Below are 12,807 nucleotides of genomic sequence, written 5' to 3' on the forward strand. Positions count from 1 at the left end.
TACTACAAATTACAGACATAGGGTAATCGAGCTTAGAAATCACTTATGGTGCAACACTTTAAAAAGCATGGTGAAATAGTAAAGGAGATCAAGTGGAGCAAAGAGGAATCGAAGTATAAATAGCGCAGCCGGGCCATTAATAGAAGTCTCAAATAAAGTTACTGTTGTGCAGAGATGTCATTTCGTGTTATGTGCATTTGTAAGCCGCCCTATCACCCGCAGGAGTACCCTGGCGCTGAGCAGGTGTGTGCGCCCAGCCCCTCCTAGAAAAGGTAGGCTAGTTGAAAAGCCGGGTGTTCAGCTTGTAGCGGAATTCAAGAAGAGAGGAGGAGGCTCTGCCGTGGAGTGGAGGCCGTTCCGCGCTTCAGGAGCGATGTCGGATCTGTTCTGCGTATGCTTGTGTACGAGTAGGAGTCCTGTGGAGCGTAGGTGTCTGGATGGCTCATGGAAGGAGACGTGACTGCTCAGATATGTGGGGCCTAAGTTGTGTAGTGTCTTGAATCTGTGCGGGAGGATTTGGAAATGAACATATCTGTAAATCGAGAGCAAGTGGAGATAGGCTTCCAATGTATAGAAATACAATTTGCAGGGAAAGGTCAGAGGAGGGTATAGACTGATGCAGAGCACCCTGTCTGTTTTTGTTTTTATGCGAGGTAATGGGTGCTATGTGGCAGCTGGCTAAGGCAGTGGCTGCAGATACCGAGAGTCAGAGTAAGAGGTGGCTCAGAAGGGCAATGCCACCAGCAAAGCGTCCAGAGTTTGCGTAGTGCCTTCACGAAGCCATTTAATATTGAGCCAGGGTGCGTTCCCTCTGGGGTTGTCAACGATTAGTATGCATGAGGCGCCCAGAGAAGTATCTTTTCTCACAATTGCCTCTGACAATGGCACAGAAGAATACCCCAGTCAGGGCAGGGTCAGTACAGCTGGCAAACATTTGAAATCAATGGAAAGTGAGATATTCTATAAAAAATAAATGTACAGTTAGATGGCCATTTATATCTATATATAATGGAGTGTGCGTCAGCTGTTTCGAGGCAGGGATGTGCACTAAATCAACAATGCAATCACTTATGAAGTGGCAGTTCCATGTTGCGCAACATTTTCAAAGCTGTTTTGGTTGAAAATCATACTAGTCAAAAGAAACTGATCAAAAATTCAATTCAGTAGTGTTTACTGTCACTGCTCGCTTGTTCGCCTTACTTGCACTAAAAAGATCTTTAAAAAAATACTAGTTCAACTCACCTCCATCATCTTTAAAATCCGCTGCTTTTACTTTTTAGTTCTCTTTTTACAGTGCCCTACCATCTCGGCCATCAACAGAGAGTTCTTTCAGACGCATGGAAGGCTCAGAAAAGAGGTAGCAGCAGGTGTTAGAGGCCTCATCTCACGGTATTGGCTTCAAGTGTGGCGAGGAGGCCATCTAACAACCAATAAACACACGTCATGTGCCTCTTGCTGAAAATAATAAATTGCACTTGTGGTGAAAGCTGTGAAAGACACACCTGAGAACTTTCTGCCAGTGAAGGACATGGAGCAGAAACAAGAGAAAACAAGAACTGGCGAAGCCATTCGGTCTGTTTCCTCAGGTGCCCAGCAAAGACGTCCTGCATGCAGCCTCGGTCCGTGCAGGTAACAGCGGTGGGGCCGGGTTGGGGGGGATTTCGAGGGACGATGCACAGGGAAATATAATTATTTAATTTTCCCATTGGCATCGTCCCTCGAAATCCCCCAATCCGGCCCACCGTTGTTACCTGCACGGACCGCGGCTGCAGCCTGTGGCTCGTGACACTTGTCCTCTTTGGCTTTATTCTTGTGCACCGCACAGCGTGTCCATCGAACACACAAAGGTTCTTTCCAGCTCTGTGCAGTTTGCAGCGTCTTCTGCTTCCGAAGTAACGTAAATTCAGAAGTTCCGAGTACCATGCCTCCACACAAGACCAGTGTGAAGCAGTAAGGGTCGACCACAGTTCATTACAACGGTTCGGATGCAATGCAGAATGTGTTACTGTACGTCACACAGCAGTGTACACAAGGGGGAAGAATGCAGGCAAGCTACTGGCTTGCAAGCTGAGGACTACGATTACCTCAGAAAGGGTGTCAGCAATCCTAACTATGTATGGAACGCTTTGTCGGTATGATTTACGCCTAACCAATGCCTTTCGGGAAAACCATTGTGCCCTGTACACCGCCAAGAACATTCTAACCTCAGAATTGAAGAATTATCTTGTGGGAGCCCAGATGCAGAAACTCATGGATACACAGATGCAAGAGTTATAAAAACCCATACAATATCACTAGTATCTACAGGCTTAAAAGATACAAATCCCAAGAGCTGGACACCTTCACCTCACTCTTTTTTAAAAATATTCTGCCATCCATGGCTCCCTTGCTTGCCAGCCTCTTCAACTCTTTTCCGGACTCAGTAGGCAGTTCTGCTAGGGCGTTGCACGCTGTGATATCTCTCAGCCCCAAGTCTGGAAAGGATCAAAGCTTGTGTAGCTTCTACCGACCAAAATCTTAATGTTAACTCAAAGCTCTTTGACAGTATACTATCGAGCAGTCTAAGGAGTTTCCATCCCACCCCCTAGGCTGGTGGAACCAGACCAATCCAGACTACCTCGTTACTACAACAGGCACCGAGAACTACAATCTTGGCACACGGAGCCCTCTCCTGGTGTGGATGGATAGCCGCTGTCAAAATAGCTAAACTTCTCAAAATTCTCTTTCCACCTCTGCTGGTTCTTACTTCAACTCATCATAAACTCCAGCTTATGAAAGATAACGTTGTCTGGGCTGGGGGAAACAATGACTAGCTAGACATCTGATGCATAAGACACCCACTGATGGAGGCTTTGAACTATGCACTGCTCTAAAATACTGCCGGGCAATGCAACTTCAAAAGTTGGTTCGATGACAAAGGACTGAATCCGAGAATCAGTGGTGTGCCTGGATGAATTCATAGCAGGAATGCAGGTTTTGGAACTAGCCTGGTTACCAAAGAAGAATGGATCATAGGGCTTTTACTTCTCTCTGATGTTCAGATCTACTTTTGCGACTTGGGTACAGAGAAATCGGAGTTCACTTCATTCCCATTTCCACGTAATCATATAATGGGGAACCCAAAGTTTACCCCAGCCGAGAATGGTGGATCATTTGCAATGTGGCAGGAAAAGAGATGAAGAAGGACAGGGGAGATGTTCGATGCAGAGGGCACCAAATCATTTGATAGTTGAAAGCAAAATTTTTATTTCCCCAGATCCGAGAGATATCATTATGTTCAGGTCTGTCCAGGAGTGCGAGATCCCACAGTTAGATCACTAGCCCGTTGTCCTTTGAGGAAATGTGAACATTGGCTACATACGAAGGGAAGTGATAAAAGAATCATTTTTGGAAATCTATACATTCCTTCAGAAGACCTCAGGGCACAAACGAGCAAAGGCTGAACTTGTTAGTAAGCCCTCTAGTGCAGATTGGAGAAAAGTATTTGTGAAGACCCCAAACATGGCACAGTAACCCACTGAGAAGGAAGCTCAAGTGTCCATATATTAGTATCACACTACTCCAAAGCTTGAAGAATGAGAGAAACCCACACCTGACAAGTGTTGAAGCAGTAGCAGAGCTCGGGATACCTTTTACACCGGTAATGGTATTGCCCAAGGCTACCTCTGCATGTGAAGGCACCGACATGTAATGTTCCAGACCACTATACCAACATTCCCAACATATAACCCATTGGGTATATCTAATAAACTAAATTACTTTTTGCATTTCTGCTGCGGCAGATAGATGTCACTGGTGTTGTGTACAAGCAATTACATCTGCTTGAGGAAAATGGAGCGCTCCAGAGCTTGAGGAATAACTATATAGAATCTGAGATCTCCTGGGCATTGAGAACATATTACATACCATTGTACGAGAATGAAAGACCAAGACTCATACTGGGGCCCTTGCTTGACATCCCTTTCATCAGAATTCATTCCACTCTCATGTCCTTGTAACCTTGGGGTATCAGGAGTTACTGGCAGGAGTGGGGAGCGCAAGATTGATTCCTGAGGTGAAGCATCATGAGTCATGTAGCCAATGCCCATAAGTCATTGAACATACTTTGAATGGAGCTTGGGAGACTAGGCAGCATCCCTTGGTGGAGGGGAGTTTTTGTCGCTTTCTCCTGAAATCTGATTGGTTGTGTAATGCTCTCTTTACCTGCCTATGGTAGTAATGACTGTACGCATTTCCTCCAAAATAAGAAGAAATTTAAACTGTAAATGGATCAGAATCCAGATATAGATAGTGTTTTTTTTTCCCTCTGGGAGAGTGGCCAGGAAGCGAGAGATGGGTGGGGTGAGGCGGTTAGTCTGATAATTGTGGTTTGATGCCTTTTCTTGTGACTTTATCTCTTTGCTTCCTCTTCAAGGCGCTTTGGAGACTGTCGTGTTTTGTTAAGCAGGCTTGTACATGCAAAAGGTATTTCATTTTTATAAACGTGTCTCTTTATCGGGTACTGTGGTAAAAAGGATAGCAATGAATTTAGGGATGATGTGTAGATTTCCCCATCATGGTCGAAATTTCCACTTGTTCAAAGTAATAAACATCGACTGCAAGGCAGCAACAGCAGACACTGCTCAACCTGGCTGACACATTCAACAACACAGAAGGCCAAAGCAACACACAGAGCCATGATAATGCCAGGTGGAAATCAAGAAGTACAATAAGAGAAGGCCAGGAGATACATTTTCTTAATCCACACAACAACGCAGAGATTAAGCGATTTGCCCAGAATCATAGGATGTTTGAGCCTCCGGCCACACTCGAACCTGGTTCCATAGCTTCAAGGTCGGCCGCCCTAGCTGTTAAGCCACACCCTCTCCTCTCATCGCCGAAATGAGCAGCAACACTCAAATCGACAAATCTCAAACTCCTCTAGCCCTGGGGACAACTAGAAGAGAAGTCCTGCTCGCTGTACCCAACCCCAAATCATCCCCCTGCTTCTGCCAGGTGCCAAGATACACTGCTTGTCAGCCAGATTGGCACTAGGTCCCAGTACATATGTGCAAGCAGCGATGCTGCTGAAAGGGAAGAGTGCTTTATGTGGGCACAAAAAGGGAAAAACACTCAAGAAGAATCATTGTGACAAAAATGAACCGTGTAATGCAGGAGGACGTCCATGGAGAAGAGTGAGATGGGAGGGCATGGCCTGGGAAAAGGGTTAATCATCAAACAGCTTGGCTCACCATCCATGAAGGGGTGCAGGTAGCCGAAAATTCGTAGACCATAGTTTGTCCATTTTGGGGACACTGCCAGTTTTTTGAGTGTTGTTCGTGTCTGAAACAAAAGAAGAACATGTACGTATACTCAATGCAATTCATGAGCTACACACCATACATTAGCTACCACTTGTCAACAGCCTGACACATTCTGCAGATACGGCAGTAAAACTACCACAGAGTAAACATTTTGCAACACTATGTGCTATGTCACATAACGCTGTGGTGGCTTCCACAGGGTGGAAGGTACCACCCCTTGCCTGTACTCCACCAGTCGAGAGTGGCCTATGACACATGGAATCACATCTAGGCATTCCACGTGAAAATGTTTGTTGTAATCACGATTTCAACTGGCTTCAAATTGTGATTTAGACTAACAAAGTGCTCAAATGCAGGTCAAAAACTGCTCAAATTAAGTCCAGACTTTTAGAGGCCTTATCATGAAGAGAGTTGCCGGAGTCACCATTAGGTTCATTGGGGACCTCTTATTAGTCGCTACCCAACCTCAGGAAATGAGCCTCGACGGCACTCGGGCGCCAGACAAGCCTGCTCCATGGGTAGAAAAATGTCTCCCATCACTCTAGGGTACATCCAGGCAGCAGTGCCCTTTGTCTGACCAACCTGAGGAGACGGGAACTTTGCTCCATAACACCTGGCATTTCTGCAGTAAATTGTAGGTTATCAGGCCAAAAATGTATCGCCCTGCTTTGTTACAAGGAGAAGATTGGTCATGGGGGCCAATCAAGGTAGATGGACATAGGAATCCTCTCCTAGTCTGACCACAAGAAATGCACTCCGTGTCGAAGTTCCTGACAGAAAGGTGACATACGTCTGAAATTATGCATTGCACATTGATTACTTAAAATGAAGTCTAAATGACAGAAGTGGTCTTCACCATGAGAACTTTTCCGACCTCGAAACACCTAAAGTCCATTAGATTATCTTTATACTATGGTCTATGATGGAACGTGTGATCTAAGCTATTTTTGGTTTAGACATTTTACTCCTTACATCACTCTCAAATATTACCTAGATTATATCCCTGTTTTTTTTATTGCCGATTGTGCTATATTTTTTTTAATAAGATGTATTTTTATAGGCACAAGGTTTCCGTGTTTGTAACTGACTTTTTGTCTGCATGTTCAGTAAGTTTGTATAAAATTGACACTAAGTAGTTGGGTTAAAGTTTGAGATATTTCCCAAATGAGAAACCTTAAAAGAACTAACAGCATAACCTTCACTAAATTTGTACTTGTTTTATTCTCCACCTTTACCACTTGAAGTAAGACTAATAGCATACTTTCCTCCAGTTTATAGTGCTAAGCAACTGGTCTTTCAGACACTACACCCCTAATTTAAACAGGATCCATTCATGGACGATAGTTTATTTTTCTGGAAGAATAAGGACACTCTACTAATGGAAATCGTATAAAGGCATTCCTTAGTGCAAGGGAGAAGAGCACAAAAATGATAACCTTGTGACTATCATCAAGACATAAAAGCCCTGTTCAAAGGTAAGCATGGTTCCTTCTCTGAACAGAAGTGAGGTGAGTACTCAACCCTCAGCCTGCTGGTAGCGTGTGCAAGACGTTGGACAGGGTGAAAGAGACCCGCAGTGTAAGCCTAGGGGCTTTTTAGACTCAACTCTTGCTGATAAAGCCTCTTTTATATGGGTGAAACATATTGCACAGTAGGGATACAACCTAAGGGGAGAAATATCCAAAAGTTGATCTACCTAGCAGTGATTCAGTCGAGCAGAAACCATCCATTGTTTCCAATCCATAGACTCAGCTTGCATTCTCTAGTGGTCATGGGAGGAATCCACTCTGGAAGACAATGGTCTCCAAGAGGAAGGGGGCCAGTGGTGCAATCTGGTGCGACCTCAATAGATGGTGGAAGCTCAATCTCCCTTCAGTTACTACCACGCTGGGTTTATGGTGAAGGGTATTGTGGACTCTTTGTCAATCCCCAAGGCTATCAAGCACTGGCACTACTTTGGATGCCAGGCATTGGTGGCCCTGGATCAGGAGGCCATCAGATCTAGATGATTTAAAGTCTGCAACCAAGACATTCAGTGCCTGGGTGACGATCCCATCCATGTAACTCCAGAAGGATGGATGGGGCTCACAAACGTATTCACCAGTTGGCTGAATAGGAGTCACTGAGACGGGCAGCTTGCACGCCGAAGGGAGTGGGAGGTCTGACGTGTGTGGAACTGGCTGCATTGCTTTTATTAGTTTACCATGATAAGAAAAAGACCTGCTTCAGCCACATGTTGGCACCAACTTTACATAATCGGGAAAGAAGGCAAACACAGGAACTTAGAGTATTATCTGCCTGGGTTAATTATTTACTAGAGCTGGGCAGGGAGTTACAGGATATAAGTCACCTATCACATGAAAACCCTACAGGTGCTGGGATCTGAACTATTTACTTTCTTGTGCACGAGTGAACGTCCTGTCGACTATCATTCTAATGCCAAATAACTTAACGGGATTTAAAGTTTGTTAAATTCTGTATGAGATAAATCAATGGGTCACCATGTTCTCTATCACATGTAAACTAAGAATACAAACATTCAGGTGTGACTAAATAAATTAGGCGTTGTACATTATTATGACTACACTCCTCTTTTAAATGTAGCCAAATTCACATGGTCCAAGTACCCTTCATAATCGCACAGAGCAAAGAAACGATTTATCGAAAAGGCTGGAAAAAGGAAAACAACATAGTAACATGCTCAGTTAGGGGTGGTGAGAAAAATAGGCCGGAAGGCAATGGGTACAACGATTTATGAATGAGGAGTTGGCGGACAAGTCTGGTGAAAGATAATAGTCCACTGAAGATGGCGACGGGTGAAACACTTCCGGGTTGTACTCACGTGAGGATACAGTGGGAAATGCAGGTTTCTGCGGAGTTGCTTGATGGAGCTCCCGCACCAGTCTTCGAATACGTGGAGGTTTACTTGACCTTTGAACTGTTTAAAAATAAGACGACAAAGGGCAGTTGAACTGAATGCTCCAGTAAAATATTATGAAATATATTTCCCCTGTCCCCAGGCCCGATATACACACAGGCTTACACGATACAATTGTTAAGTGCTGAGTATCTCACAAGGTTACCGAAACCTGAATAGTAAAGTACTCCTCTGTTGTTCAGGGTCGCAGCTTTGCCTAGTATGAAGAGATATCACAGTTCTATTTTAGATATAAGAGGGGCGGCAGCAGTCAAGAAGGTTAGCGCCATATTGTAATCAGTCAACAATTCAATGTAACAAGGCGCACAATACCCATTGGGCTGAAGGGGCTTCAACTCCTACCCTCCCCCCACGCTTGTCAGGGTCCACACACTGGGCCGGCTGGGCCACAGATGGGAACCTCTAGGCCCGACACCTCCAGAACGATTGCTCTTAAGGACGTTAACAAACTTTAGAAACCTCTTATTATTTTTTATTCTGTGGGCGGAGTATTAATTATTTTATTATGTACCACGATTAATATGAGCAACCCTCATTTTCACTAATTAAGGTTTAAATAGTGCAAAAGCTGATACATTACCGGTCCAAAGATAATAATATGGGACTTTATTCACTGTGATCGAGAGGCCACGCGAGTATTGAGTTAGGCTACGGATACCTCAAGAGGACTCCTGGTACTGTGAGAATACACAAACCATTGCCCTGTCCAGCTAGATGGCCACTGCCAGTTTACGAGCTATGGCCTCTGTCTCTTTCTGATGGTCACAGATAATTCTAATGTTTTTAGGGCAGCATTGCATGGCAGCGGAGTTAACCCTGTCCCCAGTTAAAACTTTTTAGAAGTTAGCAGGCTCAAGGAGGAAGTTATTACTAAAACACATACAGGAGCTGCGGGTGTACGTAACCAGTATTTCAGATAGAAATTTGGTATGGGTGTAGTAAGAGAATTAAAGAGAACTACAGAACACCTTGAATTCATTTTGTTGTGTCTCTTCAATTGGAAGCCTCTGTCGGGAATACCAGATTCTAAATCTGGTTGTTCACTGCTATGACATACCAACAGTGAGAAACTAAACTTGCTTTCCACTGTTGCCACGTCATCACTAGACACCCTGGCTGCGCAGAAAGACCCGGACAACAGGTTCATTGAGGGTCCAGCAACATCACGCAAGTGCACATGGTCCTGGCCCCCGGCTGAGCTCCATGCTGAGTTGTTCGCTACAATCAGGTGTACAACCCGAGAGGAAACACCTCTTGCACATATAAGCACCGTAGCGTGTGCTTTACACACAAGGCACTGAAACTCATAACTACCCCTGCAACACCCCACACATATAAGGTCCTGACGAAAGCCAGTAGAAGAAAAGGCCTGGCTGGAACTAGTTGACCGCACAGGACGTCGGAGGCCATAAGCCTACCGTGCACGTCCCACAGCCTTTGTTTTTATCGACTGCCTGGGGCCCACCATTAAAACAGTCTTTGTGACACCCAGGACAGTATTTTAAACCTCACTCAGAGCACACTCACGAACCAAAAAACCCTGCTCTGCAGTAATCTGGCGTCGAAGCACACCTGAGGTACACTCGGTACCTCGGGTGGGGCCCAATGATGAAGCATGCCACCAACTAGGTTGGTGGGCGAGGGCCTTCATAAAAAACCTAATGTTTTCTTTTCTTTTTCCACCCGCAGACATACAAACAATTTAAACCAGAGCTAGTTCTCATTGATTACTAATGCGCAGAGAGGCTGACAGTGCAGCCTGGCTCTAGCAATGGCCGCTATGGTGGAGGAGCATCACCCCACATTCCAGCAGCCCAAAATTTTAAAAATAAAACGATAATAAACCCTAGTTTATTTTGGTTTTATTTTTTTCTCTCGGAGCCGAGGCTTGGGGGCTGGGCCAGAGTGATGGCAGGCTGGTGGAAGAGTGTTTTTCCTGGCTATTCAGTGCGCATGACTGTCTGGCTACCCGTCTCAGGCCGGCCAAACCGTCATGCACAATGAAGCTTTCTCCAACCTGAGCTGCGTCCTCCAGCTGGCCCAACCACCCTCCCAATCGCTTCTTTAAGTGCAACCATGTTGCTAGGGGAATTATTTACCAGGGCTTTATACATCTGGGAAATGCCCCCTGGACCAAGCATTTTTTCTTTTCTTTTTTAATAATTTCTTTTTATTGATTCAATCCATGTCACAAACACATAGCATAACAATTATAATCAGAACTAACAAACTTGTCAATACGTACAGTTAACAATTGTAAAGTAAGTTCGAAAGTGTAGGAGCAACTAAACAAATTATAATCGTATTATCATTAAGCAACCTAAATCAATTATCTATTTCATATACTGTATCATGGACTCCCATATCTGAATACCAAGTTTTTTGCCGTTTAACTGATTTTACCGCATATAGACTATATTCCATATTAAAGACATGATAAAACTCTGCCCGCCACATCTCAAATGTGGGAGCCTCTCTTTACAGCCAGCATGAGGCAATACACAGACGAGCAACAGCAATAAATAATAAATATTTAAATTTGTACATTGGTTGCTCATCTGAGCCGTTCCCCCATGTCCCTAATAACATCATTACCTTCGTTATTGATATGGAAATACCTGCGACTTCTTGCAAAAATAATGCTATTTGTTGCTTAAATTGCAGTACATTAAAAAAAAAACGTGTACACTATCTGCACAATCACACTGGCATCTAAAACATTTACCATCGTTGTTCCCACCCCATTTCATCATGCGTTCAGGTGTATGATGTAAATCAAAGATGGTCCTAAAATGCTGCGTTTGTAAATTCGATGATAACAATATCTTTCCTGCTATATCTATGGAAGTCTGCATCACCTCTCCCTCAATCCCTAAGCGTGTAGACCACTTCAGGTCATAAGCAGCTAAATCGTTCTTTTGAGATTCGATTAGCATATCATATAATACCCCTATCTTGGCCTTCCTTCTAATAGCCTCTAACATTGGTAACATCGTAATTCCCTCACACAGGTGAAGTGTGACAAGATAATCACGCAATTGCAAGTGCTTAAAAAAGTCATGATGTTGAAGTTGATAGTTTTCAACTAATTCCGCAAATAAGCATATCACCCCACCATTGTATAAATCACCCAAATATCGAATCCCCTGCGTCTTCCAATACAGCATCTTAAAATCCCAGAATATTCCCGGGAACCTGATAGCCGAGTCGAGTGGAGTGTATTAATTAATTTGTGAAATATTCATACACTTACATACCCTTTTCCAAGCCTTGTAAACAGAAATCAAAATCTTAAACCTAGTTTTTTTATAGTAACTTGGCTCGGAAAATTTTAATAGCACGTTTCTAGCTTCTTCCCCCAACATTAATTGATATATTGAAGGAGCTTATGCCTCTATGGCGTCTTCCCCTGTCAATAAAATACGTATATTTTGCAATATACAGACATAATAATAGAAGCAAAAATTCGCAACAGACCACCCTTCCCTGTCTAGAGGTAGCATCATGTATTTAAAAGCTCTCCTAGCTTTACGTTGGCCCCAAATGAATCTATCACATATAGCTTGGAGCCCTTACAACTGTTTATATGTTCACTCTAATGGCACTGTCCTAAAGTAATAGAGTACTTTAAGAAGAACGGTCATTTTTAAAACTTTCCGTCTCCCAACTAACGTCAGATGCAGACACTCCAGACGATCTAGCTGCTGCTTAACCGCTAAAGTAATAGCACACCAATTAACCTTAATAAGTTCTTGTATGGACATTCTGATTTTTATACCAAGGTATCGAGCTTCATTAGTTACCCGACTCTCCCCTGGACAGGCCTGATGTGTGCATACCATCTGAGTTTTGGCCGCAATGAGATTGTATACCGACACCGCCCCAAATTCTTTAGCCAACTTTTCAATTTCCCTTATGGCCTGTGTTGGATCAGCAGAGGCAACAACGATATTGTCCGCATATGCTAGAACTCGTATTTGGCAAAGCCCGCTTTCCATTGACTTTATCCTGCTGCTTTGTTCTAGCATCTGCACGAATGGAGTAATGTACAACGCAAAGAGTAATGGGGAACAGGGATATCCCTGCCTTGTTCCCCTGTTATTACAAACTTGCTGGGATTCCCTCCCTATGACACAAATTCTAGCTCTCGGAGATTTGTACATACTTTTAATCGACTTAATAAAATCTGGCCCAAACCCCATCCCACGCATAATACCCCACAGGAAAGCCCAAGAAACACGGTTGAACGCCCTCTCAGCGTCGAGGAATATTAAGCCCAGCTTTTTATGATACACGTTAGCAAAATCGATGAGTAGTAACTCTATGGATATGATTAATGGTGCTTCTACTAGGAATAAATCCATGTTGGGACATTGAAACCCAAGGGCGTAATAACCCGTATTAACCTATTAGCTAAAATCTTGACATAAATGTTCCCATCCGCGTTTAGCAACGATATCGGTCTGCATGACCCTGGTGTATTAGGGGGTTTATCCTTTTTTTTAAACACAACAATATTGGCCTCATCCCAGGACGGAGGTGCATTCCCCAGCTGTGCTTCCTGAA

The 12,807-nt window shown here is 43.9% G+C and overlaps 1 protein-coding gene across 2 annotated transcripts in view; it reads right to left on the reverse strand.

Annotated features, from left to right (window-relative positions):
- The window catches only part of B4GALNT3 (beta-1,4-N-acetyl-galactosaminyltransferase 3), a 549,958-nt gene that overhangs the window by 143,537 nt on the left and 393,614 nt on the right, over nt 1–12,807 (reverse strand). For both annotated transcript variants that reach the window (XM_085652267.1, XM_085652268.1), the window contains exons 4-5: nt 8,146–8,241; nt 5,232–5,322 (exon numbers count right to left, since the gene is read on the reverse strand). In XM_085652267.1, coding sequence (XP_085508393.1) covers nt 5,232–5,322; nt 8,146–8,241 — 187 coding nt within the window. The remainder of the gene's footprint in view (nt 1–5,231; nt 5,323–8,145; nt 8,242–12,807) is intronic.

The sequence above is a fragment of the Triturus cristatus genome, chromosome 4_1 (assembly GCF_964204655.1).
Source record: "Triturus cristatus chromosome 4_1, aTriCri1.1, whole genome shotgun sequence".
NCBI classification, from domain to species: Eukaryota; Metazoa; Chordata; class Amphibia; order Caudata; family Salamandridae; genus Triturus; species Triturus cristatus.